A 19,900-nucleotide genomic window follows, 5' to 3' on the forward strand; every position below is an offset into this window, starting at 1 on the left:
TATTTTTCCAAATAAATAAGCTTAATATACTGTATTAGCATATTTATGCTTCTTTCAAAGTTTGAAATGCGCCGAAAAGGCGCACAGAATATGCAGTAATCCTTACCACATTACAACAGAAGAATTATTCTACATTTTCAACAAAATGTTTCAACTTGTATCTATACAGTTTCATGGAAAGCAGGTTTAAATTTTTCACAACGAAGGGGTAGAAGAGTTACAGGGCTGTAATAGGAAGGGAACAGCATAATCTATCATCGCTATTTACAAAAATCGAACGGAATTGCTCGCCATCGCAACGGAGAAATGATAATAATTACTCTAAACACCCTCGACCCTCCCTGCTATCTATCGATAAAGCCGATACTTTGCAAATCGGGCACAGGTTCTTTAACAGCAGCCATTGTTTGATGCAGGTGCGGTGGTACTTGTGGCCGCAGTTGAGGGTTGCTATGGTTTCTCTCTCCTTGTACTCCACCTGACAAAAGAACAAGATAAAAAAAAAATTATTTACCGATCGAAGTAGGAATCGATTTGCCAAGTTGGAAAATAACAGAGTACTGATTTGCAAACATGAGTTTTTTAAAAAAAATTCCTTTTCTTTTCTCATTCATGCTAATAGAGAGAATCACTTGAAGGTGTTGTCTTTGGAAGCTGAAACTGGATAGAGGATAACTGAAGCAAGGTGGAGCTTCTGCAAAACTGTTACTAGATTAGAGCTGATAAAAAAGTACCAAACAGTTTCCTAGTAAACCCTCCTAGGGGCTCCTGCCGCAGGAGAAACAGAAGCCTCCAAATTGGAGCTTAAATTTACCCTCCAGAATCATCTCAATCACTATTGTTTTTCTTTAAACAAAATTTCTAAACGATGGAATGCGCCAGTAGATGACAGATCGCTCGCAACAAGAAACAGAAACTAGTAACTTTTTTTTGCTTTTTTTTAAAAAAGAAAAAGAAGAAGACACTATTCCACATATGACCTGCATGCAACACAACCTAACCAGCAATGTCCAAATAGATTTGTGTTTGAAAAAACAAAAAAAAAAAGGCAATGAAACCAAACAAGGCCTAAGGCTTATTAATAATAACTTGCAAGAAAAATATATGTACACCAGAGGCGTTCATGGGCAGTAAGAATAAAACAGACCTGGCATATAACACAAGCTTCATTCTCTCGATCAGATTTGGACTCTTTATCCGAGAGTGATGGTTTCAACCATGGAATGTATTTACTAGTCCTTAAGTTCTTCAAGATGAATTCCTCTGTCAAGCCAGTATTGACGTCTCCTATTTGTTCTTCCAAAGCTAGAAGCTCCTGTAATTGATATTCAATGGTTTCTTTAGGTTCAAACAGATTCTAAGAGTGAAAAACTACGATTATTATATATACAACAATCTATTAGTTCATGTGATTAATTGCAAATAAAGCATGCTAAGGGAGCTAAGAAACAAATTGAAGAACCAACAAGTATGAATTTCCTTTACCTCGTAAGTCATGCTGTCTATATCCAATCGCATGTCTCTGTGCTCATCAACTCCAGAGAACTCCGCAAAAGCAGCATGCTACATAGAAAAGAAGATCACTTTGCAATGTTTTTTATATTTCAGCAAAATTAGAGAGTTTTATTTCCAAATATTTCAATATACACATGTACTCAGAAACCAACTTAGAGCTTTCAAAATTAAATGTGGCTTTTCCAGCTAGTGCCAAGCAAGTATAGAGACAGAATTAAACTACAATAAGATTGGAATATATGTCATACAACTATACAAGAAATTTTCTTGTTAGAGATGCACTATTATTCAAAAAATTGGCAACATTTCTTGCTGCCATGGACCAGAAATTGCCTGTTCCAAGATTAGTTCACAAATATAAAAGACATGTTATGAAACATATGAACCGATTGCAGCACATTTCAATTTATGACATTTATAGCATGCAAAACCTTATGCATGATAATGATTCATCTGAAAAGGGGATATTTTAATTTGAGAGATGTGATTGTTAAATGATCTATTCAAATCTCGTGTGCTTTGTGGATTAAATAATCGTCAAAAATGACCTACACCTCCCATTTCAAGGTTACATTTTATACAGTATTATATATATATATATATATATATATATATATATATATATATATATATATATATATATATATACATATATCCCGGCAAAACCATCTATTTACATATATAGTTCTACAACATCTGAACTTCAGTATGTGTACCCTTGATAGTGCAGCTCCTACATGAGGAAAAGCTGGTTTGGTACAGAAAAGGTGCTCTGAAGAGGGAGATTTTCACAAATACAAGGCTATACATCAGAGTTTGCTGGGACATATACAGAAATAAATCTTTGCAGAGGTAAATATCTAATTATTTCATGTCATATAGAAAGAATGTTATGCAAAGCATAAGCCACTAAATGCTGCATGCATGAAAGAATATAAAACAGAGTGAAAAAGAATTCACCTCTGATGGCACCATCCTCACACTTCCACGGTTGAATTCAGCATTTCCCTGAATTAGATGCCAAGGATTTCTATAAATATGTTCAGCATTGGATGGAAAAGGTGGGAATCTGTGACCTAAATGAGGACCACTATTCGAAGGATTTAAACCTCCGATGAGCAAGTTATGGAAAGGGTGCTGGTAATTGGCAGGCATATCAGTATGATGGACAAGACCATGAGGTTGCATACTTTGTAGAGGTGGCTGATTTTGATGAAAATAAGGTATTGATCCATGATGTAGGCTACCTGGCGAAAGAAAAAGGAATCAAGTTATAATTCCAAACTTCATATTTAAGGAAGCATTTTTGGCAACTAGCAAAATATCTAATTTTGAGAGGTCTAGGTAAGACTCTTATGTGCTCCAAGTTAACCAAAATTAAAGTTGTAGGGACACCCCCATAAGTATCACGATTTTCACATTGTGTCTCAGAAATATCGACCTACATTTTAACCCCCTTAAACTGCAAGTGTTCATTCATCACTTACATCATTCCTTGATGTCCCACTAGACTATTTCTATCACTCACTTATAGGTCAACGGGGGTAGAATTGGGGTTTTTTAAATTTCAGGGGCTACGTGAAAATCATGACATTTATAGGATGGTTTCCTGCAATTTACCAATAATAAATCAAATGTTTTCTCACACAAAAATAAAAGGTAAAAAGCCAGCACCATTTAGGTATAGGTAAATTATCTATTTTTCCATTTATATTATACAACATAGAAAGAAAAATAAAGATATCCAAAGAAATATGACATGCTTACCATGCACATCACTGGTTCCATTAACGTAATTCCAATGCATTCCTCCATGAGACATAGTGTTCCCATTCTGAGCCACCCATGTATTAGTCGAAGGCTGGAATGACTGCCCCCCGTAATTTGCTGGAGACAAGTAGTTATTATGATGCACAATAGGAAGGTCCCTCACAGTTCTAGAATATTCCTCAGGGGGTTGTATATTTTCACCTCCTCGATATTCTAATGGGGTAAAAGTTGCAGCATTTGGTGAAGGAACATCAGATTCGTAAGAGGATGAACTTGAGCTCGGAAATCCATTAAAAGCACAATAGTTTCCTGGAAAAGATTCCATGATTTTCCTCTTGCTAGATTCTCTTGCACTTTCCACCAAATTACCGTTTCTTCCAAACCCATCCATATTAGCAGCAACAATAGCTTGGTGCTCAATGGGAGATGGTATAGCGAAAACTCTGCTCGAAGATGAGGGCCCAATGTGAGGGTTGTAGAAGTTGGAAGTCAGAGAAGAACCCACATCTAGATTTGGAATTGGGTGGCAATTCGGAATATAATTATACTGGTTGCCAGGATACATAGTTCTATTGTGATAACTTCGGTAATGTTGGATTTCAATATTCGAAGCATTGCTTGCTGATATGGAAAGTGGTGCGCTTCTGTTCGGGAAATCAATAGGGTTTCCTTGCGTGTGGCCTTCCTCAGGTTCAAGTCCAGAAATTTGATGAGTGCAGATAATGTTTCTGTATGCCATATGTTAAAATACTGCTCTTTGGACACCAGAGATTAGTTGTGAAGACTGCTCAAACTCTGTGATAATAGTTGATTGTCATCTCTGAGATCTCTGCATACAAAATAAGTAAACAAGGAGTTAGAAAAACTTTTATTTTACAAGATACAACAAGTTAGATGGATTTTGAGTTATGGTTGGATGATGGGATGCTTGAATGACTATCATTTCTGGGATGAAAACTTGGTTGAACTTCTTTCTGACACTAGAGGAGAAGATAATTCATATGTGGAGATTGTTTAGTTCTTAAAGGACCTAAGTACAAAAATTGGAGTTAGATATGTGCTTAAGAAAAAAGAGAAAAAAGCAAAACAGAAAGGTGCAACAAAATTAGGTGCCAAAGTTTCATCGAATCAGGCAAAAGAAATAAAAGATTATTAAAAGAAAAAAAAATAATCAAGAAGACTTCAGCACAGTTGTGATTGCTTTTCTAGGCTTTTGGAAAAGGAAACACATGGAAATAATTTCTGGGGTAGGAAATTAAGAAAATGAAATAGGAAACATATCAAGACACAAATGGCGAAAAAGGGTAGAGGAAAACTTCGAAAATCTCCCCCTTGGCTTAGTGGAAAACTTAAAAAATCTCCCTAGTGGCTTAGCACATTGAAATTGTACTACTTTGTTGTTTCGAAAGTAGCACTCCACTACTCTGTGGTCCGTATTCCCTTTCACAATAAGAATTAGCACATGAGCACCAAGGTGCCTCTATTTAAAACCCACAAACCCTTCAATCTAACTACGTAAAAACTCCGTAGACTCTACTAATTCCTCCCCTACGTGAAGTACTAACTTTCCAATCATAGATCAAAGGAAAGGTTAACTCGTACTTTCCATAATTAGACAAATGTTTATCATGGCATTACTACAATTAATACTTACCTTAACATCACTAACATATTAGTAACTATAACATTTAGGTTTATGTCTTCCAAAGGATTCAATGGAGCGTAAGTATGATACTTACTAGAAGTAAACCTAGTACAGCAAGTTGAGTAATTACTTTGAGAAAGTTAACTTATCAACTTTCGAAATGGACTTACCTATTTACTACTGATAGTTTGTACAACTATATCAATATCCTTGTAGCGCATAATTTAACTAATATTCCATATATCTTATATTTCCCTAAGCACAAGATAAAGAACTCATAAGTGGCACGACAAATGATTTCTCGGTAGCTGACTTGATTACATCCACGAATTCAGGCTTCACCGAGGATGATGATCTAACAAGGAAGTCGTCGACATTAGATACGGCAGCCAGCTTCCACAATTTTCTCCATTTATAGAGCCTCCGTAAATGATCATCATCGATTGTACAACCTATTAGCTTACATGTTCCTAGAGGCACCCTACTATCATTTAATGTGCTTCATTAACATCAGTTGAAGTGGCAACTTTGTTAGTTTCAATCATCCAATAAAAAAACACTATTTTCCCAACTCGGGGTGTGATTTGCAATTGCTTATAATTATGCTTCAAGTATAGTTTTTTTTTTTTTTTTACTATGTTGCTCAAAATTTCAACTAACATGCATAGTATTCTAGAGAGTACAAAGTCAAATTTTCTACCTATAAATTCATTCTATTCAATGAATAATATGCACCTTTCAGAGTGTCCTAAAATAACCCAATGAAAAATCAAGATCTAGCAATATCACAGCGCTAACTTCACCGGTGAAATCGCCTACTTCCTTCCAATAATCCTACACAGCAACTTGAAAAATCAAAAAACAATAGGCTCTTTACTAAAGGTAGATATACAAACGGCAAGCTGAGAACAACTTTGATATTTGACAGAATTTGCACAGTTTTCAAGACGCCAATGACTTAGCTGACTTCTTGATTAAATCAATTGCATATCCAGTTTTCGCACACAAAAAACCTACGCTCCGTTGTTGCTTCACAAAGACTAAGGTCCTGTTTGGCGCATGAACATCTTGTTCAGCACCTTTCTTTCATTTATTCAAGAAGCTAATAGTATTTGGTAGATGAGAAGTATGATCAAATGTGTAGAAAAGCATACTATATTTGGCCTCCAAGTCATTGTTATCTAAAATAAAATAAATGACCTCATAGGTAAAGTACACCATCTTACTATATTATGGATATCAAGACCTTCCAAAGAGCTAAAATCAAATTCCTATCTTGCAATCACACAAGAAGCTCTTTCTAGTGTATTAGCTATCCTAAATAACTTGTTCAAACATCCAAATAGGGCTGAAAACCTCGTACAAAGTTGAAAAGGAGGCTTCAACTTCCACGTTGATTAAGCTTTTAGGGCTTGTTTGGTAATAAGGATAAAGGTCTTTTGTGTACGAGGTGGAAATGCAATGGAAGTAATCAAGAGGTCAACCAAGTCATTGGCATCGTGAAAAATGCAAGTTCTACCAAATACTGAAGTTGTTATTAGCCCTCAATTTATAAATATTCCTTTAGTAAAAAGCATAATGCGTCCTGATTTTCAAGTTGTTGTGCAGAGTTGTTGAAAGAAAATAGAAGGTTTCATTGGTGAAGTGAGCTCGAAGATGCTGCTAGATCTTGATTTTCATCGAGTCATTCTAGGACACTTTGAAAGGTGTATATTATTCGACAAATCAACTGACATTGTAGGAAGAAAATTTGGTTTTGCATGTTTGAAAGGACTTAATGTTATTGCATGCTTTGGAAAAAATCTTAAACAATATAGCAAAGAAAATACTATAAGTAAACTTGAAGCACAATATATCACATCTCGAGCTGAAAAAAGTATTATTATTATTATTACCTATGAACCGTTTTGGACCATTGGAACTAGCAAATTGCCACTCCAACTGATATTAAGAGTAGCTCACGAACATGTAAGCGAACAAATTGAACAATCGATGAGAATCGTCAAAAAAGGTTCTGTAGATGGAGGAAATTTCAGAGAGTTGGCTACCCTACCTAATGTCAAGGTTTTCTTGTCGAATCATAATTCTTCGTGGAGTTTGAATTCATGAATATAATCAAGTCAATCACGCGAAGTAATTCAAGACGAGTAACTTGAAATAGTTTTCTTGTCGAATCTGTTGTGATGCTTGAGAGTTCTACGCCATCATCTTCTGCTTAGGGAATATAAAATATATGAAACATTGTGTTTTCTTTTTCTAAGCACTATTGAGATATTGTTATAATTATATTTGTAGAATTATACAATTGTACGTATATATCTATGCATGAATAAACACAAAAAAGACATATAGATAAAACAAATAGAGAGAGATCACTCTAGACGAATAAACTTCCAATAACTTGGTCCTATTTGACATACCAAAGCTGCAAGAAAGCTACAATCCAGAGTATATCTTTTCCTTTTTAAAAAGGAAATAATAACTTGCACAAAAATAGCGTTTCTTTCCACTCTTAGAAATTAGTACATGGTCCTCACAGCACATTCGCATCAATGATAGTAATACTCGGCACTAAATCATCAACTAGAAGAACAATTTGTTGTTAGCTGATTGACTGTGGTCCATGTTCATGATAGCATTAGCATGTAGCGGATATAAAATGAGGAGCTAACCTATTTCACGTGAATGTGAATTTCCCTTACTCTGACGTTCAACCATTCGAAGGTGTGGAATGAACTAAGCCTCTCCACTTTATGTTATTTTTATCTAGAATAAGCTGAAGCATAGCTATAAACATAATAGATTGTCATATCTCAAATGTGGCATTTGCAGGAATGTAGAAAAGCTCATTCAAAGCAATTATATTAGTAATGACATTAGTGTAAACTAAAATTCCATTTGTCTACAATCTTTAGAGACATCTGTATTTTAATAAATTAGTTTCATGCTAAACACATCAGCTACTACAAGCTAGTAGCTGTAATGGCCCTTAAACATTACTAGCCAAGGAGAAGATGAAAGCATAGCACTTAGCACAGAACAAAAAACATATATATATATATATATATATATATATATATATATATATATATATATATATATATATATATATATATATATATATATATATAAGATAATAAGAATGAAAAAAGATAAGCAACGAAATCCATTGACATAGTCAAATAGATAATTACTGAGAAGAAAAGAGAATAATCTTGGGCACTACAGTAAAGTCTAAGAACATAAAAGGAATAAATTGTGTTGGCCTGATAGGCATGAAACACACACCCACGAGTATTGTTCAAGTAGGAGGTTCATGATAAAGGGATGAGAGGGGAGTAATATGTGACAAAAGGTTATAAATAAGATTAACAGGAGCAAATAAGATGGAACAAAAAATTACTAGATAGTGGTAAGAACAGATTTGAATCAAACATCTAAACTAAGATGTGCAATGAAAGCAAACTTTGTTTTTAGGAACATAGTGACTTGAGCATGCCTGACTAAAACAACCATAAGTTTAGTCCTTCAGAATGCTAAACCATTTCAGTGACTTCCTATGCTAGCAGAATTAGTACTGGATAAAGTTAAACTTCACCCCCCACGGTAACACCAAGTCGAGCACACTTATCATTGTTCAGCTTGTACACCTTGAGAGAATAATTTCAAACACATATGACCACCTAACTTCAAACTATACTTACCATAGTTATAATTATAAACAACATGAACCAAAATGGATAGGTAACATTTCAGTTAAATCACTACAACTATAAAGAGGAAAATCTAACTATATAGATCTAGGATTATTCATACATTTATAATGGGATTACAAACTATCCCTAATCTAATACTAAATAAAACATATCCCACATTCAAAAATAAGGAGACATGATTTGTCACATCTCTTTGATTTGATAGGAAAATCTTTTCATCTAACAATCTAACAGGAAAAAAAAGCCTTAGTTTTGATGATCCAGCAGTGCCCATCCGGTACACAGCAACCAAGAGATTCATGGTGCTAAGTGGTTTGTGGCCACAATCTTTAAAATTTTATTGCTAATTTATGTTGGAAATAATATGTATTACTAATTACTCAAGCTTTTTGCTGTGAAGTTAGTAAAGTCTCTATTAAAAAAAAGAAAAAAAATTAAGAACTATAATTCACAAAACCCAATACGTATAATCAGAACTATTAAAGAACACATGATTTTAAATATCATACAGAATAGTAGTAATATCGCCCAAAATATGGTACTTAATTCTTTAATCTAGACACTACTGAATTCAAACACATAATGACATGGGCATTATTCCCTATCTAATGAAGTTATCTCAAATCCAAGATTCTTGAGAGTTATAACAATGGAGCAGAGTGAGGAGAAATATATATAAAATTTCACAAACTTTTTGTTTTAGTAAAATAAAATTTCACAAACTTGTGAAGCTAATACGGCAAGTCATAGATCATTACAAAAATATAACACAAACTAACTCATCACACCATCTAATGCATTGCAGTTTCAAGTTACACCAATGGAAAAAAAACAAAGAGAATTTCTTCGTACGGCGAGCGATAGATCATCACCAAGATGTCTCTCCGTCTAGCGCATCCATGCTTGCATATCCCAAGAATAAAAAGCAAACAGAGGATATTTGCACAATGCACCAAACCTACAAAAATCACTTACTAAGAAAAAGCTTTTCTTTTACAGTCAAAGAAAAAACAAGAAAAAGTTCTTCACTGCTGTTCTCTTATAGGGTGATAATCACATAATTTGCTTCAAAAAAAAAAGCAAGATATACGAAATAACTACATGCAACAGTCGAACTATCATATTAGATTAATGCTAATCCAATTAATAGCCCCATTACCACATTACCACAGCAACAGCCCCTAAAGATGATCAAATCCAAGCAAATGCTCCCAATCATCCCCTCATTACCCACCTTTGTCCAAATCAGAGCATCCCCAACGCAATCCAACAACACCACATCAAACCCCCACACCAATGCCCTACGAAACGCCCTTTAAAAACCCAAATTTTCTCATAAGAAACCAATTTTTCCACCCCGGCGCACATGGAAAGATGCCTTTTCATCCGCATAAAGCAAGAGACACACAAAAAGAAGACCAGATCGCGATAAAAAAAGAGAAAAATAAAACCCAAAAAGGGGGCGAAAATTCCCCAAAAAATTATACCGAGAAATTAACCGAGCGAGGAAAGGAATCGGAATTCGTGCTCGGGGAGCTCGGGATCGCCTCCGATTGCGCCGCGGATCTCCGAAATTGCTTCGATTCGAGGGTTGGGAGAGGGGATTTGGGGATTCGGGAGTAGGATTTGGGGGAAAAAGGGGGGATTTTGGCGAGGACGATGGGGGTGAGAGAGGGGAATAAAAAGGGGAAATTTTGCGACACGGGGCCAATAAGATAACATAACCCCCCTTCGCTTCCTATCACGCGCCGAAACGGACTAGGACAAGTGCCACGTCATATGCCACGTCGGACTCAGGTGTACATGTTGTGCACCGGGTCTTTAGCTCCTGGAAAAGCGTCATGAAAAATTATTTTTTTTATAAAATTATATTTTTAGATACAATTTTGAAAAAAAATAAAAATACTAATTCTTTATAAAATTTAAAATATATTCAAAAATTACATTTTTTAAGAACCAAACAGAAGAAAAACGGTAGTTTTGCCAAAAAAAAAATTTCTTTTCTAGGCTATTTTTTAGAAAACCATAGTGACTGAAATATGAAAAAAAAAAAAAATACTATACACTTATATCTATCTATATCTATCTATACTATATATAAAAGCACGTATTTTAAATTTCTATCTATCGACAGATCCATTTTTTATCGGAAAAAAAAATTAATTTCACTTTTCTTACGTAAAATAAATAACGTAATAAAACAAACTTTTAGTTTTTCTTTTATCTCTAAAATAGAAAAAAAAATATACTTATCCAAAATTTTGCCAACCGAAAGATCTCTAATGTGAATCTGTATTTTAATTCGAAATTTGTTTAATTTTTTTATATCTAAAATAGGAAAAAATTTATCCTTATCCAATTTTTTGCTAAAATATCTACTGTAAATCTATATTTTAATTCAAAATTTAAAATTAATTCTAAATTTTAAATTTTAAATTTTGGGATTATCAACATATTACAACAGAAATAATTTAAAAGATAGATTGGTTGATAAATTTGTAAATCTTAATTTTGAATTAATATAATGTACAAATTTATGATCAATTTGTAAAAATTGTCTAAAATAAAAATGAACGGTTATGATCAATTTATTAAAAAAAACTTTTATACCCATCTATAAATTTAATTCTACGAATGGTCATGATCAATTGGTTAAAAATATTTAAAATAAAAATGAACGGTTATGATCAATCTGTTAAAAAATAATACTTCTATCCGGCTATTTTATATTAAAAATTAAATTTGAATTTAAATGGTGAAATAAATTTAATTTTTTATTTTTGATATCAAATCTATCCATCTATTTTATATTAAAATTTAAATTTGATATATTGTAGATATTTTCTAACAAAATATTACATATAAATTTACAAAATATTTTGTTCTAAATTTTTGAATAAATATAATTTATAAATTTTTATTTATTTGAAATAAATTAAAATAATTGTTACGTGCGCACGTACGCTCAACTAATAATTAGCTAAGTGGATGTGTAATGCATGTGGCATATATTTTAAAAAAGCATAATATATTTAAAAATTTTTCTTTTATTAACATGTTATATTTTTTGTCTGAATTATAAGATATATAATTTAAGCTTTTATAACTTGATGTAAATATCCAGTTGATTTCTACACTTTTTTGTATGTAGATTTAGTTTGGTATTGACATTTATTTGACGCTATTAAATAAAATAAATTTAGTGTAAAAGTATATAGGGATATACTTTTGCGTTTTCCGGTGGAACCCCGTAAAAAATATATCATAACCGACTCATCATAATATGCGAAACACTGTATTGCGTATGAAAATAAATATAATATATTTCTAACATACTTTTTCACTGCATGTAATGTAATTTCAAATGAAGCCTTACTATAAGATAAGTATATCGGGTGCTAACAATAATTTCTCAATTAAAATAAATTTGAGAAGATAAAGATAAACTAATTTCTATACCCAGTGCATATTTACATATCATACAAGACTTTTTGAATTATAGCTGAATTATAAAATTAAAATATGTTTTGGGAGATATGATATGAAATATAATGGAGCATAATTAAAAATATTTTTGGAATATAAATTAAAAAATATTTTATCTATCATCCATCTAATTGATGTAATGGTTAAAATTAAAATAGAGAATTTAAAAGTTAGAGGACCAAATATGCAATGTTCTAACTTTGTGGGGACATATATGCAATTATCCTAATCATAAAAGTGAAAAACGTTCCCTCCCTCTGCGAACGGAGCCCTTCACCTTCTCCTCTTCGACGAGAACGCTTCGGATGGGCGACGGCGCAACGGCGACGATAAACCCTAACCCTAACCCTAATGCCAAGCCGAGGCCCTCCTCGACCGTAAACCCTAACTGGGAGAAGCTCCAATCGCAGCTCAAATCGCGGCGCCGGGCCCGTCATCCCAAACCCTTCTCCGACCCCGACGCCAAAACCCTAGCCCCCAGGATCCTAGGGAAGCGCAATGAGAGGCCGGAGGACGATTCGTCGTCTCCTCCTCCGGCGATCGTCCTCGTCCCGACTTCTGATGATTCCAGGTGATTCTACTCCTCTTCCGACTCCGACGACGACGATGATGATTTGAAAGAGTTTGATCTCTTCTCGCCTTATTTGTTGTTGTTGTTGTTGTTGTTGTTGTTATTTGAAGCTTGACGAAGGTGGTGGCCATGGATTGCGAGATGGTCGGGGTGAGCTCGCAGGGGAACAAGAGTGCACTTGGGAGAGTCACACTGGTGAGAAATAGAAATCCATCTTTCTTTATTTATTTTTTTAAAAATTTTTCGTGTTCTTTGATTTTGATAGGTAAAAGATGACTCTTTTATATGTTTATTATTGCTTATGATCAAATTGGCAATATATATATATATATATATATATATATATATATATATATATATATATATATATATATATATATATATATATATATATTGTATAATATGCCTAAATTGGTCGAATTAGATGGTATTTATGTCCAATTAGATAAATGCATTTGTTAGAAAGTGGAGTGGTGTGGAAAAAACTGCATTTTACTAAGAAAATGAATATGGAAATAATGGCTGGTTTATCTTGTGAAGCTGAATGCTCTAGCATGTGAGGAGATGGTATTTATTTTTCAAAGGCTTAAACGGCTATGTTGTAAGGGAGGTATCTTGGTTGAAGAAATTTTTGGTCATTTGTTATGTTGATGCTGTGAGAATTCATTTAGTTCAATTTGTGTTTATATAAAATGTGCATGAGTAGATGGGATTACTGGGAAATTAGCAGGCTTTAATGATGGACCAGAACGGCATGGGTGGAATGCTGAGATTGTCTAATTGCTGTATGCTATTTATAATTTGCATAAGTTACGCATCGTCTTAAGGTGTTGATTGGAAAATTTTTAGCTTTTGTAAAAAAAAATAGAAATGGATGAAAGTACAAGTCATAATCAAAATGGATGAGGGTACAGGATATAATTTTAAGTGAAGTTCCGTCCTTGCAATTTTAATTGAAGCAGTGCCCACTTTTCATTTTTATACTTTTCTCATATAATCTGAAAAAAATTAGGATGATGATTGAGCAGAACTTAATGAGAACTGTTCTTATTCCCTATAATCAAAATTTCACATGCCAAATTAGTTTTGCAATAAGTAGCCGTTTAATGTGGTAGCATATATTACTCTTGCTGAAATGTCGGTGCTCAGCTTTGTAAGGAAAGGGACACAATTAGCTGGTGGTCGTGGGTGTTGCCATTACCTTATCTTTTTATTCTTGAATGGTCAATTTTGTTTTATTTTCAGGTCAATTCATACGGGAATGTTGTATACAATGAGTATGTTCGACCAGTAGAGCGTATAGTTGACTTTCGTACAAGTATAAGTGGGATCCGTCCCAAACACATGAAAAAAGGTTGGCACTTCATTTGTTCTATTTTAGCCTTTTATGGAATCAATGTTCTTTTATGTGTTTATGGGAGGGGGATGCGCTTTTACATCTATTTTCCTGCAAATTCATCTATTTATGTAAGGCTTTTTCTTGAAGAGGGGCATTTTTGAGATGCAAGGTAATATATGGATAAGGAATCATGTTTCTAAAGAGCATGTATGAGAATTCCAATTTTGCAGATTTCTAGGGGAATACATGTAGACTATGTCTTTGTCCCGTGATGATTAATGCGAATGTGCTGTTCTATCCTTTTGTTGCTATCAGCTAAAGAGTTTTGGATTGTTCAGAAGCAAGTGGCTGATATAATCCAAGGACGAATCCTCGTGGGTCATGCTTTGCACAATGATCTTAAGGTTTCATAAAATCCTAGTTGCATTGCCTGAGTGGGTACCGTAATGTGGTTAACAAATTGGAAAAAAACTCTGATTTTGTAGGTATTATTACTGAGCCATCCAAAGAAGGCCATCAGGGATACCTCGGAGTTCGAACTTTTTCGGAGGTTAGATGTTCCTGTGTTCGTTTTTGTTACTTGTATACTATGAATGATTTGCGCGTGTCAAATTTTCATTGGACTGCAAATGTATTGACATGTACAGCTAATACATTAGGGAGGGACGGCGAAGGGCTTTGAAGGATCTTGCAGCTCAAATTCTCGGTGCTAGGATCCAACTAAAGGAGCATTGTCCTGTAAGTGTGATTCTATTTCACAGCAGTATATATTGTTCGATAAATTGAAACTTGTCGCTGGAATAAGTAGTGTTCTGAATCTGTGCCATTTATGGTAGTTACACTGGTGGTACATATTTACAAGCATCTAATAACCTACTTTGGTGCATACTGTTATATGCCTTTTGGGCCCAGCTTCTATAAGAGCTTCTCTCCTTGAGAAGAAGTTGGGAATCTGACAAACAAAATATTCAGGGATTTTGTAGCAGTGCTGTTTGAATGTAGCTATTTGAAGAAGCCTTATTGGCACTCTTTCTAAAATCCTCCAACTTCCGGCTGCAGCTCCCATGAGTTATTTTTGGCTTTGTACTCCACCAAAAGCTCTAGATCTTTTGTCTGATGCATGCAGGTTCTGCTTCTCTAAGTGAGAAGCTGTTTTAAAGGCCAGACAAATTTAGATATTTGGCTTACGAATCTTTATTTCATGTTATTTTCTTGTGTTGTTAGATTGAGGATGCCCGAGCTGCAATGTTTATCTACAACAAGCACAAAAAAGATTGGGAAAAGAGCATGAAGTCACAGTTGCGGTTCAAGGAGAAGCACAGGAACCGGCGAAAGAAGAAATCAAGGGGGATGGCGAAGGTCGATGTTTCGTCAACTCCTGCCTGAACACACAAAACAGTTTGCTGGCGAACAAAACCCTACAGAAGGAACCAACATGTTAAATGCAAATCCCAGAATTTAAGTACTCCACTATAATTATCATCAGAGTAATAGCTTAATTTGGGAATTATGAGAAACAAATGCCTTTTCCAGAATCTTTGTTTAGATGATGGCACAAATTTTGCCCTATTTTTACCTCGATGATGGCTGTTATTTGTTTGTAGCTTTAGTGGAGAGAATGAGTTAGATTTGTTTATGGTCTTGTCCTTTTTTTTGTTCTCCTTTGACGTGCGTACTTTCTGAGTGCGATTGAAGTTCTCTGTACCGCTCTATTCTCTGTAAGAAAGCAAAGTATGCTTCAGTGACATGTTGATGCTTCATGTTGAAAATATCCTTCACTGTCGACGCCTCTTATAATCGTGCCATCATAGTATTGAGGAGCGCGTCAGAACCTGTGGTCTGATGCTTCTCTTGGCCATTTTTCTGGCCGCGCCCTCGGCTGCACCACTCAGAAGGCCGGCCGATATCAGTAGCTATCTCAATCGTCTCCTTTTCCCTCATACTGCTGCTGCTGCTGCTTCTGTGTAGTATCAAACAATGGGTGTCCTGGTACACTTCTGGCTTTGGCAGAAGCATCAAGTCCTGGTGGTTTCAGGGTGTTTCAGATCTGACCTAAAAAACTAAGCAAGCTAGGCAGCTGCAAATGCCATTGTTTCCGTCTCTGAGATCCGAATGAGCGATCTCGGTTCGGATTATCGCTCTCTGGCCAAGCACTCAGAGCAGCCGGTGCTGGGCCGAGAAGCTCATCGGGCTTCATTGATGTGGCAAACATTGTGGAGCTTAAAGTAAACAGCACTCTTAAATTCTGTAATGGAAAAGTTATCAAATGAAGTAATCAAATGGATCAAAAGATTAGGTAGCAAAATCTAGGTCATAGCAGATAAATTTCATACATTTTTACCAAATTAGTATGCATATATAGTTGCTACAGAAGACATGCGAGCTCCAACCAAAACAGAGCTCTACATAAAAGTACAAATTAGTATACATAGAGGCCATAAAGAAGCTCCTTTAGCCAACACCAAATTGAAAAAAAAAAAAAAAGTTGCAACGATTTATAAATCGAAAGTATTTTTCCAGGTCTCAGAACTCTTGATAGAGAGACCTTGTGTATGAAACAACAGGTATAATTCATGGCATTACACAATTAATTTTCATTTAACGGGCGAAGAACTCTATATTTAGGTCTTTGCTCGGGAAAGGCCGGCGGTCGCTGATAAACGACGGATGCGGCATGGATTAGGATGCGCGCGGTAAGACCCCATATGGTAAATTTCCGGACCCCTGTTTCGAATTCAAAGTAATGTATCATAAACTTCTCCCCCATCCGCTCCCGTTCCTCGAACCGCCGGTTCTCATCCTGTTTCCATTATAAAACAAATTATTGGACGAAGGAAAATTTAATGAAGAGTTTGTTTTGGGCACAAACTTAGGGATAACTTTCGGGAAAAACTTCAAAAACCTCTCTCTAGTTTTATTTAAGAATGTGCTGCTAAAATGCACTTGACAAATGATAGGGGTGGCGCAATGTGCTTCATTTCAGAACCACAAGGTGGTGAAGTGCAATCGAACTAAACAGTAGTGGGTTTCTAAAGTATTTGTAATATTTACAGCACTTTAGTGAGACAAATAATTGTCGCGTGCTCACCTTTTAATAGCATTTTAACGGTGGGTACTTCCAAAAAAATGGGAACAATAATCAACAAAGGCGCCGTGCTACATTTTTAACCACATGGTCGTATAGTGGAATAAGGCTATTTACCATAGGAGGTTTGTTGAAATTTCCCTGATTTTTTTATCCTCGAGTTATTTGACAATGTCAGGACAGTCGAGAACAAACCCAATTTTGCTATAAGGACAACATAACAGTTATACGAATAATAAGAGGTATGGTGAGAGACAACTATTCAAGAGGGGTCGGAATTGTTTTCTCGTATTACCCTAGGATAACTCGATTTGAGCAGGACTACCATTACCTGTAAAACTTTATTGCATTTGGCAGAATAAGAAGGACAAGTTATACACCCTCCCATTCCCAAAACAAATGTAGTCTCAATAGAAGTAAAGAATAAGTTTATGTAAGACATAAAGCAACGAAGACTAACCTTGAGAAACATCTCCAAGGGCGCATCGAATATTGCTTCGACCTCGGCGGCGTTAAGTACAGGCTTAAATGCTTGTCTGTCGGAAAGTACGCCGACAACGGGAACAACTCTAAGAAGATGCTGCAGAGCACACGGGAAAATGAAAGTTAGCTTCAATTTTAGGAAATTAAACAAATAATCGATTCTCACTCAAGAAATGACAATATGATGTCCATATCATATTTCGGTTCACTGAGTAGATTCAAAATTGTCGTGGAGTTATTTGTCATCAAATAATGAATGAAAAAAACCCTCCTTGCCAAGAGGTTTAAAACTTCATCAACCACACCGATATAAGAGGGCGCTCTTTTCATTTGTTCAAAATTATTTGCGATAAGTGCAGGCCTAGGTGTCCAAAGAGAAGCTATAAACTGAATTATAGTGATATAAGCAGATAAACTTAAAAGGAAAACCAAATATTGCAACAAATACTGCAATAGGGGCCTCTCTGTTCATAAACTTGCTCTTGAATGTGTTTCAGTGCGTTTCATGCGAATCCCTTATTAAGTAATTTCAGTTAATAAACTTCCCCCTGTTCTTTCTTGTTGTTCCTCATCGAGGCTGATAATTTCATTTTTGCTTTTCAAAGCAGCTTTTTCTCTCCGCAGACGCTCTACAGGAGCCTACTAGAACCTGAAGCTGAAATAGAAGCAGAGCAAAACATGGCCGCGAATTCTTCTAACCCCGATAATTTCTAATTCCTAACACCCTAATGCTGTCACAAAATGAGATCACTTGAACTGCGTCGTGAGATCAATATTATGAGTGCATGACAAGATTCCATACAATGAATAAAAGGAATAAAAATGGACTAAAATTCTATTCAAACCCAATTAAAAGATTACCTTAGACAAGAAAGGTTCAAGAACGGTGACGACGGTGACGAGAGACGGATCAAGCCCGATCTCCTCCTTCGCCTCTCTCGTCGCCGTGTCCGCGTCGTCTTTATCGCCCTCCTCAGCCTTTCCCCCCGGCAATGCCACCTCCCCTGCATAAATATGAGAGATCAAAACCCTAGAAACCTTGAAACCCTGAAAACCGCACCTTTGCAATGCATTTTGACTCAAAATCCTAGAGAGATCTCCCAGAAACTGAACCCTCGAAACACGAGGAACTCTGCAGCGCCATCTCCCCTGCATAAGAGGGATCGAAACCCTAGAAACCTGAAAACACCTAAAAACCCAACCTTTGAAACGCATTTCGACTCAAAACCCTAGAGAGATCTCTCAGAGACTGAACCCTAGGAATCCTGGGAACTCCACAACAGCGATCGGAACCCTAGAAACCCCAAAACCCCTAAAAATCCGATCTTTGCAACGCATTTCGACTCAGTACCCTCGACAGATCCATCCGAAAGCCCGCGAACCTGAGTGGGTGGAGAGGGTGGACGCGCGCTTCGTGAGGATCACACGCAGCTCGCCGCGATCGCCCTCGAAGAGGCAGATCAACACGGCCGCTCTCCTGGGCCGGAACCGAACGTACCCGGCGCGAGCCGGCCGAGGGACCGCGTCGCCATCATCGTCGTCGTCGTTTTCGGGGTCGGAGAGCGCGGAGGAGGGAGGCGTATAGAGGCGGAGGCGTTGGATGAGCTCCGTTAGGGCGACAATGGTGGTCGTCGACTCCAAATCCAAATTCAACTCCAACTCCATTGGAGGAGGCGGAGGAGAAGAGGGAGACGAAGAGGGAGGAGGGGGATGGTCCAGCGAGGGGGCGCCATTTGTTTGAGATTGGAGGAGTAGTTGTTTGAGTTTAATTTCCCTGGTACGGTCGTACCATGGACAACGATTTTACGGCGTGCACCGGGTCCACACCACGACGCTGTATTTAAGCATATCTATCTATCCTTTCGGTGGCTGTCTTTTCCCTGGACTAAGCCCACCACGTCATCTGTGGACAATGAAGCCTCAGTCCTCTAGGGGTGCAAATGGGGCGGATCCGGGGCCACGATGGGTTTCCCACAACCCGCTCCCTTTTTTTTCGGATTGAGGAGTGAATTAATTTAAATTTATATTTTTATTCCTTTCGCACCCTCTATTTGGGGGATTGAGACTTATTATATATATATATATATATATATATATATATATATATATATATATATATATATATATATAGTAGGCTAGTATGCTTATGGAAGCACGGAGCTCTTCGTGCTTCCACTTTGTTTTCGATGTTCGGACTTTCGAATCGACGATTGGCTCCGTTAGAGTTGATCTAAAGTATTTGAAGTACCTAGAAAATAAATTTTATAATTTTTCGATATCATTTGCCTAG

General features: G+C 36.1%; 3 protein-coding genes across 6 annotated transcripts; 1 reads left to right on the plus strand and 2 right to left on the minus strand.

Annotated features, from left to right (window-relative positions):
* On the minus strand, positions 111-10,338 carry LOC109706899 (RING finger protein 44-like). Of its 4 annotated transcripts, none has more exons than XM_020227937.1 (7): positions 10,134-10,338; positions 3,487-4,114; positions 3,283-3,402; positions 2,476-2,762; positions 1,486-1,563; positions 1,148-1,315; positions 125-478 (listed from the first exon to the last, which is right to left on the minus strand). In XM_020227937.1, the coding sequence occupies exons 2-7, from the start codon at positions 4,022-4,024 to the stop codon at positions 317-319; spliced, it is 1,353 nt and encodes a 450-aa protein (XP_020083526.1). In that variant the 5' UTR covers positions 4,025-4,114; positions 10,134-10,338; the 3' UTR covers positions 125-316. The 4 variants fall into 4 exon arrangements, with proteins under 4 accessions (XP_020083509.1, XP_020083526.1, XP_020083523.1 ...); XM_020227934.1 differs by adding an exon at positions 9,519-9,604 and having other exon boundaries at positions 3,283-4,114; XM_020227928.1 differs by adding an exon at positions 9,499-9,604 and having other exon boundaries at positions 3,283-4,114.
* On the plus strand, positions 12,392-15,813 carry LOC109716990 (RNA exonuclease 4). The gene is made up of 7 exons (XM_020242631.1): positions 12,392-12,703; positions 12,814-12,898; positions 13,949-14,057; positions 14,358-14,446; positions 14,528-14,592; positions 14,702-14,780; positions 15,267-15,813. The coding sequence occupies exons 1-7, from the start codon at positions 12,438-12,440 to the stop codon at positions 15,426-15,428; spliced, it is 855 nt and encodes a 284-aa protein (XP_020098220.1). The 5' UTR covers positions 12,392-12,437; the 3' UTR covers positions 15,429-15,813.
* On the minus strand, positions 16,335-19,358 carry LOC109717001 (nudix hydrolase 15, mitochondrial-like). Its single transcript, XM_020242642.1, has 4 exons — positions 18,993-19,358; positions 18,472-18,614; positions 17,588-17,707; positions 16,335-16,842 (listed from the first exon to the last, which is right to left on the minus strand). The coding sequence occupies exons 1-4, from the start codon at positions 19,273-19,275 to the stop codon at positions 16,630-16,632; spliced, it is 759 nt and encodes a 252-aa protein (XP_020098231.1). The 5' UTR covers positions 19,276-19,358; the 3' UTR covers positions 16,335-16,629.

Source organism: Ananas comosus, linkage group 1 (genome assembly GCF_001540865.1).
Source record: "Ananas comosus cultivar F153 linkage group 1, ASM154086v1, whole genome shotgun sequence".
NCBI lineage: Eukaryota > Viridiplantae > Streptophyta > Magnoliopsida > Poales > Bromeliaceae > Ananas > Ananas comosus.